Consider the following 15,880-nt stretch of genomic DNA (forward strand, 5'->3'; position numbering starts at 1 on the left):
ACAAATAAATAAAATTTAAAAAAAAAAAAAAATAAGCAGTTGAGCCTAACCTCACTGTCTGAATATCAAACATCTTAGACATAACATGGAACAGGTATTTTCCATCAAGTATTGATATGTTAAACTTCGAGTCCCTCCAGAATATGAAGAAAAAAGATTAAAAAGATAAAAAAAATTTTAAAAAGATAAGAATAAGCATTTAAAGGAAGAAATATAAATAGGCATAACTCAATTAAGAAAATGAGAACTTGAGGTTTAGTTAACAAAGAGAGGGCAAGGAGAAAAGCTAGAAAACATAACAGGGGCAGAGTCATACATTATATGCACAAGATGAGAAAGGTAATGGTCCTGGGAATCTTCAGCATGTTTTTGAAAGTAGCAGTTAATTGATAGGTTTCTCACCCTGACTATATATGCTGATACCTGTGAACAAAGCAACTACACTGAAGAAAGCAATGTGTAATGGTGGGGTCATGCTTGGAATGCCTGTCATTCTGGTCTTCTAATTACATACTGCTTGTCATGACATACCAATTATGGCCATATTGTCTCTCCAGTAAAGGTTTGTTTAAAAAAAAAAGGGGGGGGTGGGCCAGGGAGATGGCTCAGTGGGATAAGTGCTTCCCTCGTGAGCACAAGGGCCTGAGTTCAATACCCAGTTCTACACACACACACACAAAGGGTAATAAATGAAAACATGAGACAAAAAAGTCACAGGACTGTCCTGCTACAAGGTTGTATATTGTTAGATTTCTAAATTTCTGTGTAAAGACAAGTGCTTTATTTTTTATTTTTTAATTTTTTTTTGGCAGAACCGGGGATTGAACTCAGACCCTTGCAGTTGCCAAGGAAGTGTTTATTCCACTGAGCCCCCTTCCTGGTCCTGCAGGTGCTTTAATCTGCTGAGCTATTTGCCCACCCTGTTAGGTTTTGTTTTGTTCTGATTTTTGTTTTGCTGTGATACGGAGGATTGAATGCAGGGCATTAACACCAAGCTACATCCCTAGTCCTTTTATCTGTATTCCAGTTTTTTGCTAGTGTCCATTTTTTCATTCCAGTTCAGGATATCCCATTATATTTAGATACTCAAACTTTTTAAATTTAGCTTTCTTCCAAAATGTAAAGCATTTTGCTAACACTACCAGATTATTACTCATGATACATATTTGCGTTATACCCTGTCAAGGGCATTGAGTTGCCGCCTCTTTGTAATCACTCACTCTTTGGTATCTCTGTCTAGAAGTATTCTCCACTTCCTCTTCCCTGCCATAGTTTTTGGGTTTTTTTCTTTTCCTCTCATGCTCATTGAATACTTTTGCTCATTTGTCTGTCTTTTCTACCTGATGGATAAAATCCATCTTGGTCCATCTTTTGGGCTGTGTGAGGCCTGAACCTTTCTGGAAACTAAAGGAGGTTGTAAGTGTAGTATACAATTTTTGTAGACACTGCATTGGTGACTTGGTCTAATCTAGCACTTTTAGCAAATTAAAACCATAAAATTAAGTCACTCTAGTTATTTTCAATCATTCTGCTTCTCAGGAAGCTACAGAATAGAAGTAAGCAGCAAATCTTGCTTCACAGTCTGCCTCACAGCTTCTTATGTGCTCAGGAAACATACTTGTCTCTTACAGCTATGAAACCAAAAAGGAGAATTTGAATAATTTCTTTAAATGAATATATTAAAAACATTGACTTTTCTAAAATGACCTTATATCCTGCTATATGTGTGTGTTCATGTTTTACAACATGAGGTCTCCTTAATCATATCCCTAAACTGCTAGTAAGTAGGTAGATACAAAATTGAGAGGTTGAGGAAACACCTTGGAATGTGTGTTACACTGTACATGTGAAGTTGTATAGTGAACTTGATTCTTTTAAGAGACAATTCTTTCAGAATGAATAAGTATCAGATCTTTTGTGCATGTGAAGTAAAGTTACATTTTTAAAAAACTGAGGAGAAGGAGCACCAAGATGGTGGAGTGGTAAGCAGCAGAGAAGAGCCTCTCTGAGAGTGGCCATCCAGATGCTGAAAGAGGGCAACATGAGGAAGACAGGAAGGAGGGAGGTGGATGTCTTGGATGCACGAAGGATCTGAAGCATGAATTGAAGCCCCCGGAGAGAGTGAAGAGAGAAACTTCAGTGAAGAAGGGAGGAGACAGCGGCACCTTCTGTCACACTGTGTGAGAGGAGCAGTTCAAACCTGTGGACACAGTGACCGCTGCTGACACTAAGGGCCTCCATGGAGATGCAGCAGTGAGGAGGACCAGCAGATGGAAGTGAGGGACTACGCTGGCTGGCAGTGAGTGCTGAAGGGTTGGTTGTCCCATGTGAGAGAGCCATTGGCCAGGAGCCATCTTGGAGAGGGAGGGGCCGAGGAGATGGCTCAGTGGAATAAGCGCTTCCCTGGCAAGCGCAAAGGCCTGAGTTCAATCCCCGGTGAGAGACCGACTGAGCTCAGCCCTCAGAGCAGCAGCTGGCTGCACCTGGCAGCTCCCCACTGGGCCCAGGCCCCTGGACAGTGTGGCTGCAGGCTGCGTGGGTCTGGTCTCTTCCAGCTGAGATTACTCACCATCCCCCCCAAGAAGCTACTGCTGGCTTGCTGGGATAAATCAGCTGGAATGAGATTCTGCCTCCACACGTTATCTACCAGTGACAGCAGAGACAAACCTGGAAGTGGACTTTTTTCTCTTTTTCTCCCTCTCTTTTGCTGTGGTGTTTTTGGTTTTGGTTCTCTGTTTTGTTTTTTTCTTCATTATTTAATCTTTTTTTGTTTGAGTGTGAACACAGTTTCTAGCCTTTTCTTCCAATCTTCTGCACCACTTTCCAAAGTTAGCGTGATCCCCCTTTGTCCTCAATCCTTCTAATCTCTTCTGTATCTCTATTTTCTTCTTAACCCATTTCAAATTTTAACCTCTGAGGGAAAAATTCACATGTTAATGACCTATATACTACATATAATTTCCTGGTTTAGGAAAGGTTTAGGTTTTGTTATATACCCACAAATCTAGTTTATATGGTTAAATGTGACAAATTCACAGTCAGCTCAGTTTGTCATTTTGTAAGCTGTGTTTAATACTATTGTCACTGGTACCACTATAGCCAAAAGTGAAGCAGTTTTGCTAAACAGCTGTCTGTTCTGGTATTCCAAGACTGGGATTGACTAAGGGTCATGGAAAATACAATGGCACAGTGCCAGAGCGAAGGAGGTAGGCCAAACTGACAACAGCATTCATCCCCAACAAACTAGGAAGTGGGATCTTGCAGCAGACTCAGAACCCAAAACTCAGCTACACCTGCAAGATAGCTCAGAGAAGTAGTCATTTCCTAGAGGCTCTAAATATTAGCAATAAAGCAACCCACTACAGGCAGTTTATAAACATCACCCTAGGAATTAAATGAAAAAACTGGTATATATTTTGTTGCTTAAAAGTATTTCAATTAAGTAGAAATATATTATATTACTATTGACTAGGATCCCAAGAGAAATATATACCGAATTTCCACTAAAAGACTTGTTCATAAGTATTCATAGTAGTTTTATGCGTACTAGTCCTAAAATAAAAACAACCCAAATGTTTGTCTCCCAGTGACCAGATATGTGAATTATGATATAATAAACAGTGGATAAGAAATAAAAGGAATAAGCTCCTACTAGATACACTAACTAACATGGCTGAATCTTCAAGACATTATGAATGAAAGAAATCAGAAATAGTATGTGTTGTGTATTTGAATTTATTAGAAATTATTGGGGCTGGAAAGATGGCTCAGTAGAATAAACACTTCCCTGGCAAGCGCAAGGGTCTGAGTTCAATCCCCGGTTCCGCAAAAAAAAAAAAAAAAAGAAAGAAATTATTTCACAGGCAAAACCAGTGCAAGGGCCTGAGTTTAATCCCCGGTTCTGAAAAAAAAAAAAAAAAACAATGAGGAATATAATACCATTGCTTAAGTCTAGGTTGGATTAACGGCATGACTGGCCAGGGAGCCCACAGAACTTTGGGTGGTAGATGTTCTATGTCATGTTTAATGTGGTAGTCCCACTCAGCCTTGCCAACTGTAATAGGAAACACAGTGTTCTGTGACCCCAGAAGTACTTTCTTTTCATCTAGCAGTTATGTTCATCGATTGTACAGTTAGACCCATGAAATTAACCACTACAAGTAGCTTTGTAGATTTTAATAATTATCTGTGAGAGAACTAGTTTGCTCCCAACTATATAGGTGCTGATTTAGAGTTTCCATAGTGCAACTTTGCATCTTGTTTACATTTTAGATTCTTTTCTAGGGCTTGTATTTTAAAGTGTGAGCAGCTCAGCCAAGCTTAATCATAGCTTTAAGCCCAAGGTAACATCGCAGTCCCGAAGTGATTTTAATCTGAATCATTATTTACTGGTAACCTGGACAGTACATGGCGTGTGCTGTTCTCTGTCACTCAAGCCTCCCTTTCCCTAGCTTATGATTACTTTTCACATTTTATAGTTTATCCTTCCTCTTCTCCTAGGAAGCTAGGACTTGTTTGTTTTTTCCTGAGTGAATTGAAAAATAATCGTGGAAAAGAAAACCACAGGGAGTCTAGGGATATTTCTGCCTAGGAACAAAAATAAACATTTGAATTAAATTTCTGCATTATTTTCACATTGTGTACAGCGTTTTAAATGTTTTGGTTTGGCTCATAAATCCTTCACTGCCCAACATTGCCATCGTTAAATCTATAATGTTGTTTTGCCCTGTCTAGGTGTTTTCTTTTTATTGGGGGGGGGGGCAGGTGGAACGGGGGATTGAACTCAGACCCTTGCGCTTGCCATGGAAGCGCTTACTCCACTGAGCCATCTCCCCAGTCCCTAGGTGTTTTCTTTTTCTTTCAGCTTTGTATGAGACTATGGCGCAGTGATGGCTAACCTTTTAGAGCTTTCAGTGATACAAACAGGCCATATTGGCACACATGCCATAGGTTCACCGTACTGCTATACAGTCTAATACTTTTAAAAGAGGCATTTGCTAGCCTGTGTTGCTATACTTACTACATAGCCCATGATTCTTGCCTTATTTAAGTTTCAGTGTTTGACAGTGTTAGACAGGTGCTCATCCTGCTGACCAGCACCTGACTGGGGAGGGTGGAGGCTGATGATGGATGGACTTGTCTGATGACAAAAAAAGCAGTTCCATGAATATGAGTGTGCAGGGTAAAATTGGGACCAGCAGATGGTAGGGCGAAGCTGTATCTTATTTCTTCCTGAGCTCCGAGATTTGCCGTAGCTGTCTTTCACAGAAGCCAGCTGGGACTGCCATTAACTGCCAGCACCCTCTGATTTTTGTAGAATGCACTTGTTGCTTTCTTTAGAATTTATCCAACCTCTCACTTTTATATATGGCTCTGTGCTCATTTGGTGGCAAAATATGACAGTGCAAAGCAGAGTATATGAGAGCTCCCGTTAGGTCGTGTTTGCACAATGCAGTCATCTGAAATCTGGTTCTTTCTTGTTCCTCCTCTAATCTCTGATACTGGAAATTCCTAGGGTTTCTGCTGTTGCCATTTCAGATCTTGGTCCTAAGAGTTCTTCCATATGGGAAGACCATTTCTCAGAAAAAGACCATTGCAGAATACAAGGTTCTGTGTAATCTTAAGTCAAACAGATCTGCTGGTTTTAGCTTTCCTTACCATATATCAGATTTAATTCCTTTAAATGAAAGTATATTTTGGAAATATGTTTTGGGTTTAACTCCTGAAACATAACCTACTAATTGACATACTTCTGCAGTAGATACAGTTAAATTTATTATAAACAATAGTACTTAGTCTGGTTTAAAGATGTTCTTGAGTATTTTGAGAGGAAGGAAAGAAATGTAGAAATTACGAGTAGGATTTTGTAAGGTGTGGAACCAAAGGAGAAGCTGGGAATGCAGCCTGGGGTGATACTTACTCTACATCCTTAGCAAACCCTGGTTGTGCAAGAAGGGAAATTATCACTTTCCTTCGTCATCTGATAATTTGTTTTGAAATCACTTCCCCCACGGATCCCTACAGAAATCTCACAGTTGGCTTTTTTTTTTTAACCAAACTTGGATATGTTTCCATCTCTGAACCAGTCATTATAACTTACTGGCCAGACCTGACTTTTTTTTTTTTTAACCTATCTCTGAAGCTTAGAAATTGAGCTGGGTCCTCTGCAAACATAGAGTGGAATTGAGTGATATTAACACTGGATGAAGAAAGGGATGCTAGACAGTTAAAAACATTAAATAGCCACTCTGTCCTCAAACTTTTTAGTAGTAAAGGACCATCCTTAGGTCAGAAATATGCTAGCATGTGGGTTCTTTACGTGGGTCTTCCACTGTCTAAGCCTAACTCCTCCCCACATTGTTTTCGTTTTGCTGCAGATACCTATTTCCCAAGTTTACACTGTGCTGGACTGAGTTTGTGGACATGAAGGTCCGTGTGCCGTGTGAAACCATTGAATACATTGAAGCCAACTATGGCAAGAGCTGGAAGATTCCCATAAAGACATGGGACTGGAAGAACTCTCCACCCAACGTGCAGCCCAATGGAATCTGGCCTATTTCCGAATGGGACGAGGTGATCCAGTTATACTGAAATACTAAGTGGAAATGGGAGAATTTCTCTTCTGGAAAAAGAAAAGTGGGGAACTATTTAAGAAATCCACACCTACTCCCCAAATGTAAGTGAGAGCATCACCACAAACAGGACATCTGAGGACAGAGTCATAACTCCTGAGCCTTCTGATTGAGTTCTGTAACAGCGTGTATTGTGCAATTTCTGTGTGCCAAGTGAAATGCAAGATTACAGTGGAGAATCAGGTGCAAGAGCAAACATCCACCTCTTTTTCCTATGCCTTTTGTAAGCACCCCAACTTCCCTTTCAGAGAAACTCCCCTATCCTTTGAAGAGCTGAAGTAGAATAGCATATATTTTTTAGTAGTTTTTTAAATGTTAAATAATGTTTAGACTAGAAAATGAATTCATCAGGCAAAAGCTAAGGAAGGATATACTAGTTAAAAAGAGAAAACCATTCTTGTCCTCCGGGTGTGAGCTGGTATGTTAGCACTGTGTTTAAGGTTGTAAAGTCTGGGCTAATCGTGAAGTGACCAGACTTATGTGGCATCAAGGAAAGATGCCAACAGATGGATTTTATAAGCAAATCTGATGTGAAATTGATTTGGAACCCAGGGTTAGTCTGTAAGGGAAGGTAAGAACCTATTTCCAGCCTGTCAAGTACATTTCCATACACTTAACTGTTTTCATATTTGAAGTGAGAAGATCGCTGATGCCTGTGCAATGCTGAAATTCCCATCCGTTGTGCGAATATTTTCTCTGACCTCCTTTGGCACTTGTTGACAAATCATCCAAGCAAGACTGTGCTACCAGACTTGATTCTGAAAGAGTTGTTATTTCACAAAACTTACTTTCCTTATTTTATCCTCAACCACTCTGTTTCAATAAGAATATGAACTATTCATGGACATTTCATATTTTCTGTATAATCCATGCACTTCCAACTTTAACATTAATGCTAATGTTAATAGAATACCTTTCATTTTCTAAATAGGCTTTGTGTTGTATTTATTCACCAATCATAGCTCCTTATATTTAATTTATGGCCTGTGTATCAACTTAAATAGAATAAAAACCTACCTGTTAATTTTCTTCAAAAAGTACTTCAGGTCTCCAAAAGGGAAGGTATGGTGAACTTAGGGCAGTTATTCCTCACCGTAGCTGAAAGTGTTGGTAAAGCCTTTGTCTGTCTCTAGTTACTCAGTCAGTTGAATATTGGTGAAGACTTCCCTTCATTATTGAGTACCAGGATGTGGATCCCAGCAGTTTTCTTTTCCCTTAAGATCTGTTCCTGAGTGGATTTGGATGGCTCTGTCTCGCTCATGTCTTCACTAGTTGTTTGCAAGATGTATCCTAAGTGAGAGATAAAAGGAAGTTCAGAACAGTGATAAGCACTGTTCTTTTTCTTTGGGGAAGGAAGCCAAATCTTATGTCTACTGTGCTATTTAGGATTGCTTTTTGGAGCAGCTTGCCAGATTTTCTTCTAACACTGGAGAATAATGAGTCTTAAATATGGAAACCACTAGTATGCACAAGCCCCTAGATTTGCTCCCCAGCACTGCCACAAAATAAGTTTAGAAAAGAAAAAGTGAAAGATCTGAGGGAATGGGCTGATAGTGTCCCAAACCACAGTCAGGGAAAGTAACCTATACCAGTCCCTCCAAATTTTAAAACCAGTATGAAAGCCTTCCTTGATGGATGGTAGGTAATAGTCTACCTTAGGGTGTGTTTTTAATGCGGAATCTTTGTGTCCTCTCATAAATAATGTACACAGGTTCAGGAGCCTTTTGTAGATTACTAGCAAACTCACCCCAAAATAACAGGTCATCATCATTAGCTTTCTCTTTGCTTAAAAATAGCCCATAGAATGAAAAACAAAATTTTAAATAACTGTCCTTAATTTCATTTGTCATGTGCCAAAACAAACATAACAGATGGCCTCATCATTTTCTTCATTGTTGGAACAAAGTACCTGATGCCTGGAGCTTAAATGGGGAGAAGTTTATTATAACTCACAGCCTAGAAGTTTCTGTCCATATTTGGCTGGCTTAAACACAGGAACAGCATGGCAGAAGGGGCCTGAGCTGTGTACTTCTGAGGTCCCCCCATTCTGCAGCTAAAAATTTCCTGATATCACTAGCCTGAAGCTACAAAATTTTCCAGGTTTCCCGTCCTAAAAATGAATTGTTCTCTTATTCTTAATGTTATGAACCCCTAGGAGATCTCTCCCCTCATAAACCTAGTAGAAAAAGTACCATGATTTCCTTTCTAAATCATAGTCATTAGTATTAGTAGCTCTATTTAATGACCAGTCAAAAGAATTCCTCTGAGGAAATGTTTCAGTTACTATTCCTCTTCCCTTCTTTTTTTTTTTTTTTTTTTTTTGTGGAACTGGGGATTGAACTCAGGCCCTTATACTTGCCAGGGAAGCGCTTATTCTACTGAGCCATCTTCCTGGCCCCCCCCTTCCCTCTTTGTTGTTCTGGCATGAAGATCTGCACTGGACCACCTCTTACTGTTGCACTTTGGGGAAGCAACATGTTGATTTAAAAAGACAACAAGCTTTTGAGTAAGGCCAGAGTTTAAATCTCAGCTACAGTATTTGGTACCTCAGCTCAAGTTTAACTATTTTTATTTTTATTAAAGCTTATACTTTTATAAAAAGGACTTCAATGTGATATTTTTATACATGCACATAACATATTTTGTTACCCTACCCATAGCCGTACATGATCCTTTTTCCTTTCTCTCATCTAATAATAGTCATCCTTCTGCCATCTTCTTTTTAGAGTCCACATATTCGAGAAAACATACACTACTTGTCCTTAAGGTACAAGTTTTTAATTTTAATGTAATAGATAAAGATATTGCTACAGAAAATATAAAAAAGCACACTTATGAAAAACTAAAACTAAAATAAACCTTTATGAGAGCTAGAGAGTAGCAGTAGTTAATACACTGTGTACCATAATCTGAAAAGAATGGCAAGATGTTACTTAGTACGAGTCATGGACAAGACTTACAGAAAGGAGACAGATAAGAGTACAAAGCTTTCTTTTCAGTGAACTAAACCAGTAATATAAATGAAACAAATTAACATATATATACATATATATATTGAAATGACAACATAGAAATTGTTTGAAAATTCTCCCTGTTTCCTTTTTCTCTATTTCTCTATAATGTTTTAGTTTCTTATATAACTGAAACCAAGCGGGGCATGATTTCACTTATATAATCCTATAATCCCAGTACTCAGGAGGCTGAGGCAGGAGGATCACTGAATTCAAGGCCAGCCTGGGCTGCAAAGTAAGGCATTGTTTAAAAAAGACAGAGAGAGAGAGAGAGAGAGAGAGAGAGAGAGAGAGAGAGAGAGAGAGGAGGAAGCATACAATCTTTAAAGTTGTGTATCTGCAAAGGAAGGACCATTTTGTATCTGAATATGCAGAACAGTTAGGATAGATATACAGCTACTTTCTCTTAATTCAATGAGAAGAAAGATTTGTGCTAATAGTGTTTGGATAGGATATCCTGCCTACTTCTTTCACTATGTATAACTACTAAGAAGATAACAATGTACAATGTATTAATTACTGAAACTGTCCTATTAATCATCTTTTTTTTTTTTTTGGTAATGATTTCATGGTTTTTATTCTTTTTTTATCAGCTTTGAAACTGTCTTATTGATATTTCTCAATAAAATAAAAAAATTCCAGAAAACAATTTAGAAGTCTTAGCACACCTTTTAAGCAGCATGACACAATGTCACAGCATTCTATGCTGCCTTGCCTGAGACCTGAGTCATTCCTTTGTCCAGGGCATTAAATCTCCATACTCTACTGGTGCATTTGCCTTAGTAGCCAGCTCAGTTATCAGCTAGATACTGACTCACAATGATAGTGCTTGTGTTCATCAAGTTACCGTTATTTTACTGAATAATGGTCCCAGTGTACAAGAGTAGCAATGTGAAGGAGGCACTAGGGCAAACAGCATGTGCTATGGTGTGTGTCTAGATGACCATCCAAAAGCCTCATGGCTCCCAGGACTTCTTTAGAGGTAGCTGAATCTCCAGTGGGTGGGTGACTGCTGGAGCAGTCCTCTGCAGTCTAGGTAAGATAAAAGGAGTAAAAAGAAGCTTACCTCCCCCTTTTCGCTCCTGTTGCTTTTGGTATCTTCTGCCACTATGAAAAGCTGTCCCTCTGCCAAGCCACCCTGTGTTGGAACCAGCCTGTTATGAACTGAAAGCTCTACAAACTGTCAACTAAGTAAGCCTTTCCCCCTTTAAAATAACTAAAGTTGTGTATCTGCCTTATTTCACTTAACATTATGTTCTCGAGTTGTATCCATTTGCCTATGAATGTCTCAAGGTTTTCTTTCTTTATGGCGGAGCCAGTAATCCCAAAGGCCTAATAAAATGAATAGATACTTCTTAGAAGAATCACAGATAGCTAGTAAATACATGAAAGAATGTCCAACATCACTGATGTAAGAGAAATGCAAGTTAAAACTACACTGACATACCATCTCACCTCAGAAAGAAAAATCACACACACACACACACACACACACACACACACACACACACACATACACACACAATAACAATTCTCCCTATTTCCTTTTCACTCTTGTTGTATGTGGGGGGGGAAAGGAACTCTCCTACACTGGTGGTGGGAATATAAACTAATACAACCACTATGGAATTACTATAGAGATTTCTCAAAAAACTGAAAGTAGACATTCAGTTTGACCTAACTCTCCCCCTTGTAGGTATCCTTCGCAAAGAAGTTATACATGCATACCCATGCTTATAGCAGCACAAGTTGTAAGAGCTAGATCTTAGAGCATATATATCCATTAGCGGATGAATGGATAGAGAAAATGTGGTATGTATACACGATGGCTTATTTTGATTAATGTGCTCTGAAGTTCCATCCATTTCCTCACCGGTGACAAACTTGTAATTCTTTACTGCTAAAACTCCATGTGTATTTGTATCACACTTTCCTTCCTCATGTGTCCACTCATGGGCACCCATTAGCCTTAGTTTCCACATGGGTGAGTTGGGGAATGATGCGTACTTGTAAAGGTTTTTAAGAGGAGTAAGTAAGAAAAATACGAAGTGCAGGTTTCACAGTAAATACTTGAGAACTGTGGCATTTCCTAGCTTCAAGTTTCCCTTCTAATTATCATTCATAAGATGACAGAAATTGCAGGTCAGTATATACTGGTTTACTCAGAAAAACTGTGTGACTGAATTTGGTTAAGAAAAAAAATCTTACCAAGCTATCATAGATCAAACGGTATGGTTTATAAATTCAGAGACTTTATAGTGTTGCCTCCTTTTCTAAACAAAACTTATGTTTTCACTTTGTTGGCAAAATTGCTGCCTCCTAGTATTACCGTGTGTTCTATTTTAGTTCCTTTGTCCCAGGCAGCTCACTCTGCTTCCCTACACTTCCTGCTCCTTCCTAGACCTGCCTTTCAGTCCTTTAGCTTTTTCCTCAAAGTAATTCTTCACTATAAATCCTGACTTGGGATTCTTAGTTTTATTTAATTGTCTGTGCTGGCCTGGTGGTATAGCTCAGTGGTAAAGCACTTGCCTAGCCTGTACATGGCATGGATTTAATCCGCAACACTACAAAAATACAGCGTCTCTGCTGATGTATACCTGTTTTGAAAGGAGAATTGAAAATATTCATGTGTATTTTCCATCCCCAAATGTATGATTCTTTCTCAACTAGGCAAGAATCAGTAGACTCTTTGATGTCACTTTAAGCTGTTCCACGTCACACATAATTCCTAATTATAATTTATAAGTCAGATAGACCAATTCAGTGGTGTTAGCTATTGAACCAATGCTTACGATAGTCAAGTATAAGTTTTCTTTCTTTTTTTTTTTTCAAGTATAAGTTTGCTAATGAAAAAAATCTGTTTCAGTACTCTGAGCTTCCCAACCTAATAAAGATCCCATGCAAATGTCAATTTGCTGGCCAAACTTGTTTCTATAGACTTAGACTTCTATAGACTATAGTCTATAGACTTCTATAGACTATAGTCTTCTATAGTCTATAGACTTCTATAGACTATACTTCCACAGAAGAGGTGGAGTATAAGAAGAATTAGATATACTGTATTTTGTTTTTTAAAAGTTGTTTACAAGATTTTCTAGGCTTTGATTATTCAGAGCATGGAGAATAGTTCATGTGTTATATAAAAATTATATCAGATTTTTGTGTGGCTCTTCCATTTCATAACTATAAAACTATGTCCAAGATTTGTAAACAAACATACAGTTTAGTGTATGCTTCTCAGTTTACTATTTGGTTTTGTCATCGTGTATGGACAGTTTGTGGTACTACTGAAAATACCTTCGATACTATTTTGATCAGAATTTGTAATATATAATTCATTTTGGGATGATGAATAAAAATTGTTCTAATCTCTCGAATTCTTTTATGTTTGTTTTTAAAGCCTTCGTGGAAACACTTCCATTTATAAGCTGCCTGGTAAAAATGGCCATCTCACTACCAGCATAGTATTTCTGTAAGTCCAGAGATGCTAGAGGTTTGTATGCGTAGACTTGGGAGCCCAAAAGTACTCTGACGGAGTGCATCAGCAAAAGTCCGCCAGGAACACAGCTGCAGGCACACAAAGTTAGGCTTGTTGTCTCACTGGAGCAAGAGAAAACACCTAATATGAGAGACCATGACGTATCTGGAACAACTTATCTTTCTATAGGATTTGAGTGAAGCTGGAATTGTGAAGTTAACAGCCATGGACTGGGAATATCATAAGTTAGGAAATAAACCTTAGTTTACATCTAACAGTGTCTAAAAAAGGAAAGACACACCATGATCAGTGATATTTATTCCAGATATGCATGGCTAATTCTGCCTAAAAATCAATGTAGTAAACCATATCAATAAACTAAAAAAGCATGTGATTGTGTAAATAAATTTAGAGATTAATGAAACCCAAACATACTTGTGACTTTAAAACTCAAGTTTTAGAAGGAAGGTATCTGAACTTTTAATGTAGAACATTTACAATTAAATGCTTATTAATTTGATCGATAGCATGCAATAGTGAAAGACTGAAGCTTGAGAAAAAGGCAAGAATGTCTGCTCTCAGTAGTCCTATTTAGCCCAACACTAAAAGTTCTAGCCACTGCAGTAGGAAAAGAAATCAAAGGCTAGGCATGCACAAGGCACTTTGTTGAAGCCCCAGTACCACAAAGCAATAAAAATAGAAAATAATAAAAGGTGTATAGATTGGAGAGAATAAAACATGTCATCTACAGATAATGATAATGATTACAAGGCTTTGAGAATAGCTTATGGAAGAAATAAGAAAGCTTTGGAAATGGCACCTACAACAGAAGTGCTGGAATAGCTTCGGCTGTTCTGTATGGAAGACTCTGGTCAGAGCTCAGAAGACCAGAAGGCTGATAGAAATCCTGCCTATAAAGACCAGGCTGGGGAGATTTCTTTTGGGAAGAAAGACTACATTGGTTTTTGGACTTCAGATGATGCGTGTTTTGGCTTGAAACAAAGTTTGCATTTTGCTCATGTCCAGAGACTTTACCTGAGGCAGATTAAGCATGGCAGACTGATTAGTCTTTCAAAAGAAATTTCAAAGCAGCTGAATATTGAAGCAGTGGCATGACTATTGTTGGGGCTTTTAGCCAGATTTATGTTGAGAATCAAGAGCAAAGAGCCCAGCAGGATGATTTAAAATGTGAATTTGGCCAGAAAGGAAGCTCCAATAAAGCTGTGGAATGCAAAGATAGAGTTGACAGAATCTCCACTGCCCAGAAGGAACAAGAGAAGAGATGGCCTGAGGAAATCACAGGAGGCAGTAAGTCTCCATTCTTCGCAGTCTCAGAATAGTAAGAGTGAGGGACTTTGCCTTGGGGAAAAAGCCTCAGAGCCCTATGTTCCAGAATGATGGCAGTGGCCATACCAGGTTCCGGAATAGCACTGGCGTGGAGAATTTGTTTCTTAGAATCAGGGTCAGAGTGCTCAGCGATCCAGATACTCAGCCCCTACATCCAGGATAGAAGAAAGCCTGGCTACTGCTCCAGTTGGCAACAGACCTTGACATCATCCATGTGGTGTTGGTTTTAGGCACATTCAGAATGCAGGAGTTCTGAGGTTCAGAAGGCTTCCACCTAGGTTTCAGAAGAAGACCTGGGAGGCTAGGCAGTACCCTGAGAGGGTAGCGTGTCCACTGTGAGAAGCCTATTCAGTGGAAACTGCAGAAGTCTGGAAAAGACAGGAACATAGATCATCTGAGGAAAACTCCAAGGAGGGAACAAAGCTGGCCTAAGAGAGAAGCCATGGGAGCTACTACCAAGAGTGCCATAGGGCTGGAGCCATGTAAGGACTTTGGAGCTCACAAATAATCACAGATTGCTTCAGATGTTGCACATGGAATTATAGAACTTAATGTTTGCCCTGCTGGATTTTGGACTTGCCTTGGTCCCAGTGCTTGGTATCCTGCTGTGTGTATCTTTCAGAATGGTAATGTTTATTTTGTGCCATTGAATGTTGGAAGTGTTTAACTTTTTGTTTGTACGGGGGCTCACAGCAAAGAGTTTGCTTTTGATTTTGGAGTAGACTTGAGACATGAACTTTTCAGCAATGCTGAAACTTTTAGGACTTTGGCAACTCTTAGAAATAGACTAAAATGCCTTTTGCATAAAGGGATGTGCATGAATCTTTGAGAGTCCTGTGGCAGAATGTTATGGTTTGTGTCTAGGTGTTCCCCTAAAGCAGTCACGGGGCAGACTTCTACAGTTCTTGATTAACTCATGATCCACTGAGATCATGGGTGTAGTGCTGCTGGGATTATAGGTGTAAGCACTCTACCCATCCTAGGGCAGATAGCCTGAATGCAACATATGGGAGACAAACTTGCTCTCTGTAGCCACTGTTGCTGCTGCTCTTGCCCTTTTGTTCTTGCTGTTTTGCTGTTTTCCACCACCATGAACTGCTACTCTCTACCATGTGCCAGTCTGCCTTTGAGCCAGACGAGTATGGACTGAAATCTCCACAAACTGTGGGCTAAATTAACCTTTCCTTCCTCAATTCTGGGTGTCATTTGTCCCAGCAATGAGAAAAAAGTAACTGAGACAAACAAATAAAGAAAATGTGGTATTTAAGCACAGCATAAAAAAAGATAAATCATTTATAGGAAAATTGGGTATACCTTGAGACTGTAGGGAGTGAGGAGATAGCTCAGTAAAATAAGCTCCTGCCTAGCAAATGCAGGGTCCTGAGTTCAATCCGCAGCACCTAATATATATA

General features: G+C 39.0%; 1 protein-coding gene and 1 long non-coding RNA gene across 4 annotated transcripts in view; one reads left to right on the forward strand and one right to left on the reverse strand.

The window, feature by feature from the left end:
- Positions 1-7,153, forward strand: part of Fktn (fukutin) — a 73,060-nt gene extending 65,907 nt beyond the window's left edge. For all 3 annotated transcript variants that reach the window (XM_023722949.1, XM_004638066.2, XM_023722950.1), the window contains one exon: positions 6,378-7,153. In XM_023722949.1, coding sequence (XP_023578717.1) covers positions 6,378-6,591 — 214 coding nt within the window. In that variant the 3' untranslated portion in view covers positions 6,592-7,153. The remainder of the gene's footprint in view (positions 1-6,377) is intronic.
- Positions 7,154-12,460: 5,307 nt separating this feature from the next.
- LOC111818546 lies at positions 12,461-12,986 on the reverse strand. Its single transcript, XR_002822511.1, has 2 exons — positions 12,657-12,986; positions 12,461-12,587 (listed from the first exon to the last, which is right to left on the reverse strand). It is a non-coding gene; the product is annotated as an uncharacterized LOC111818546 (long non-coding RNA).
- Between the last annotated feature and the right edge of the window lie 2,894 nt (positions 12,987-15,880).

The sequence above is a fragment of the Octodon degus genome, unplaced genomic scaffold, assembly GCF_000260255.1.
Source record: "Octodon degus isolate 3935 unplaced genomic scaffold, OctDeg1.0 scaffold00094, whole genome shotgun sequence".
NCBI classification, from domain to species: domain Eukaryota; kingdom Metazoa; phylum Chordata; class Mammalia; order Rodentia; family Octodontidae; genus Octodon; species Octodon degus.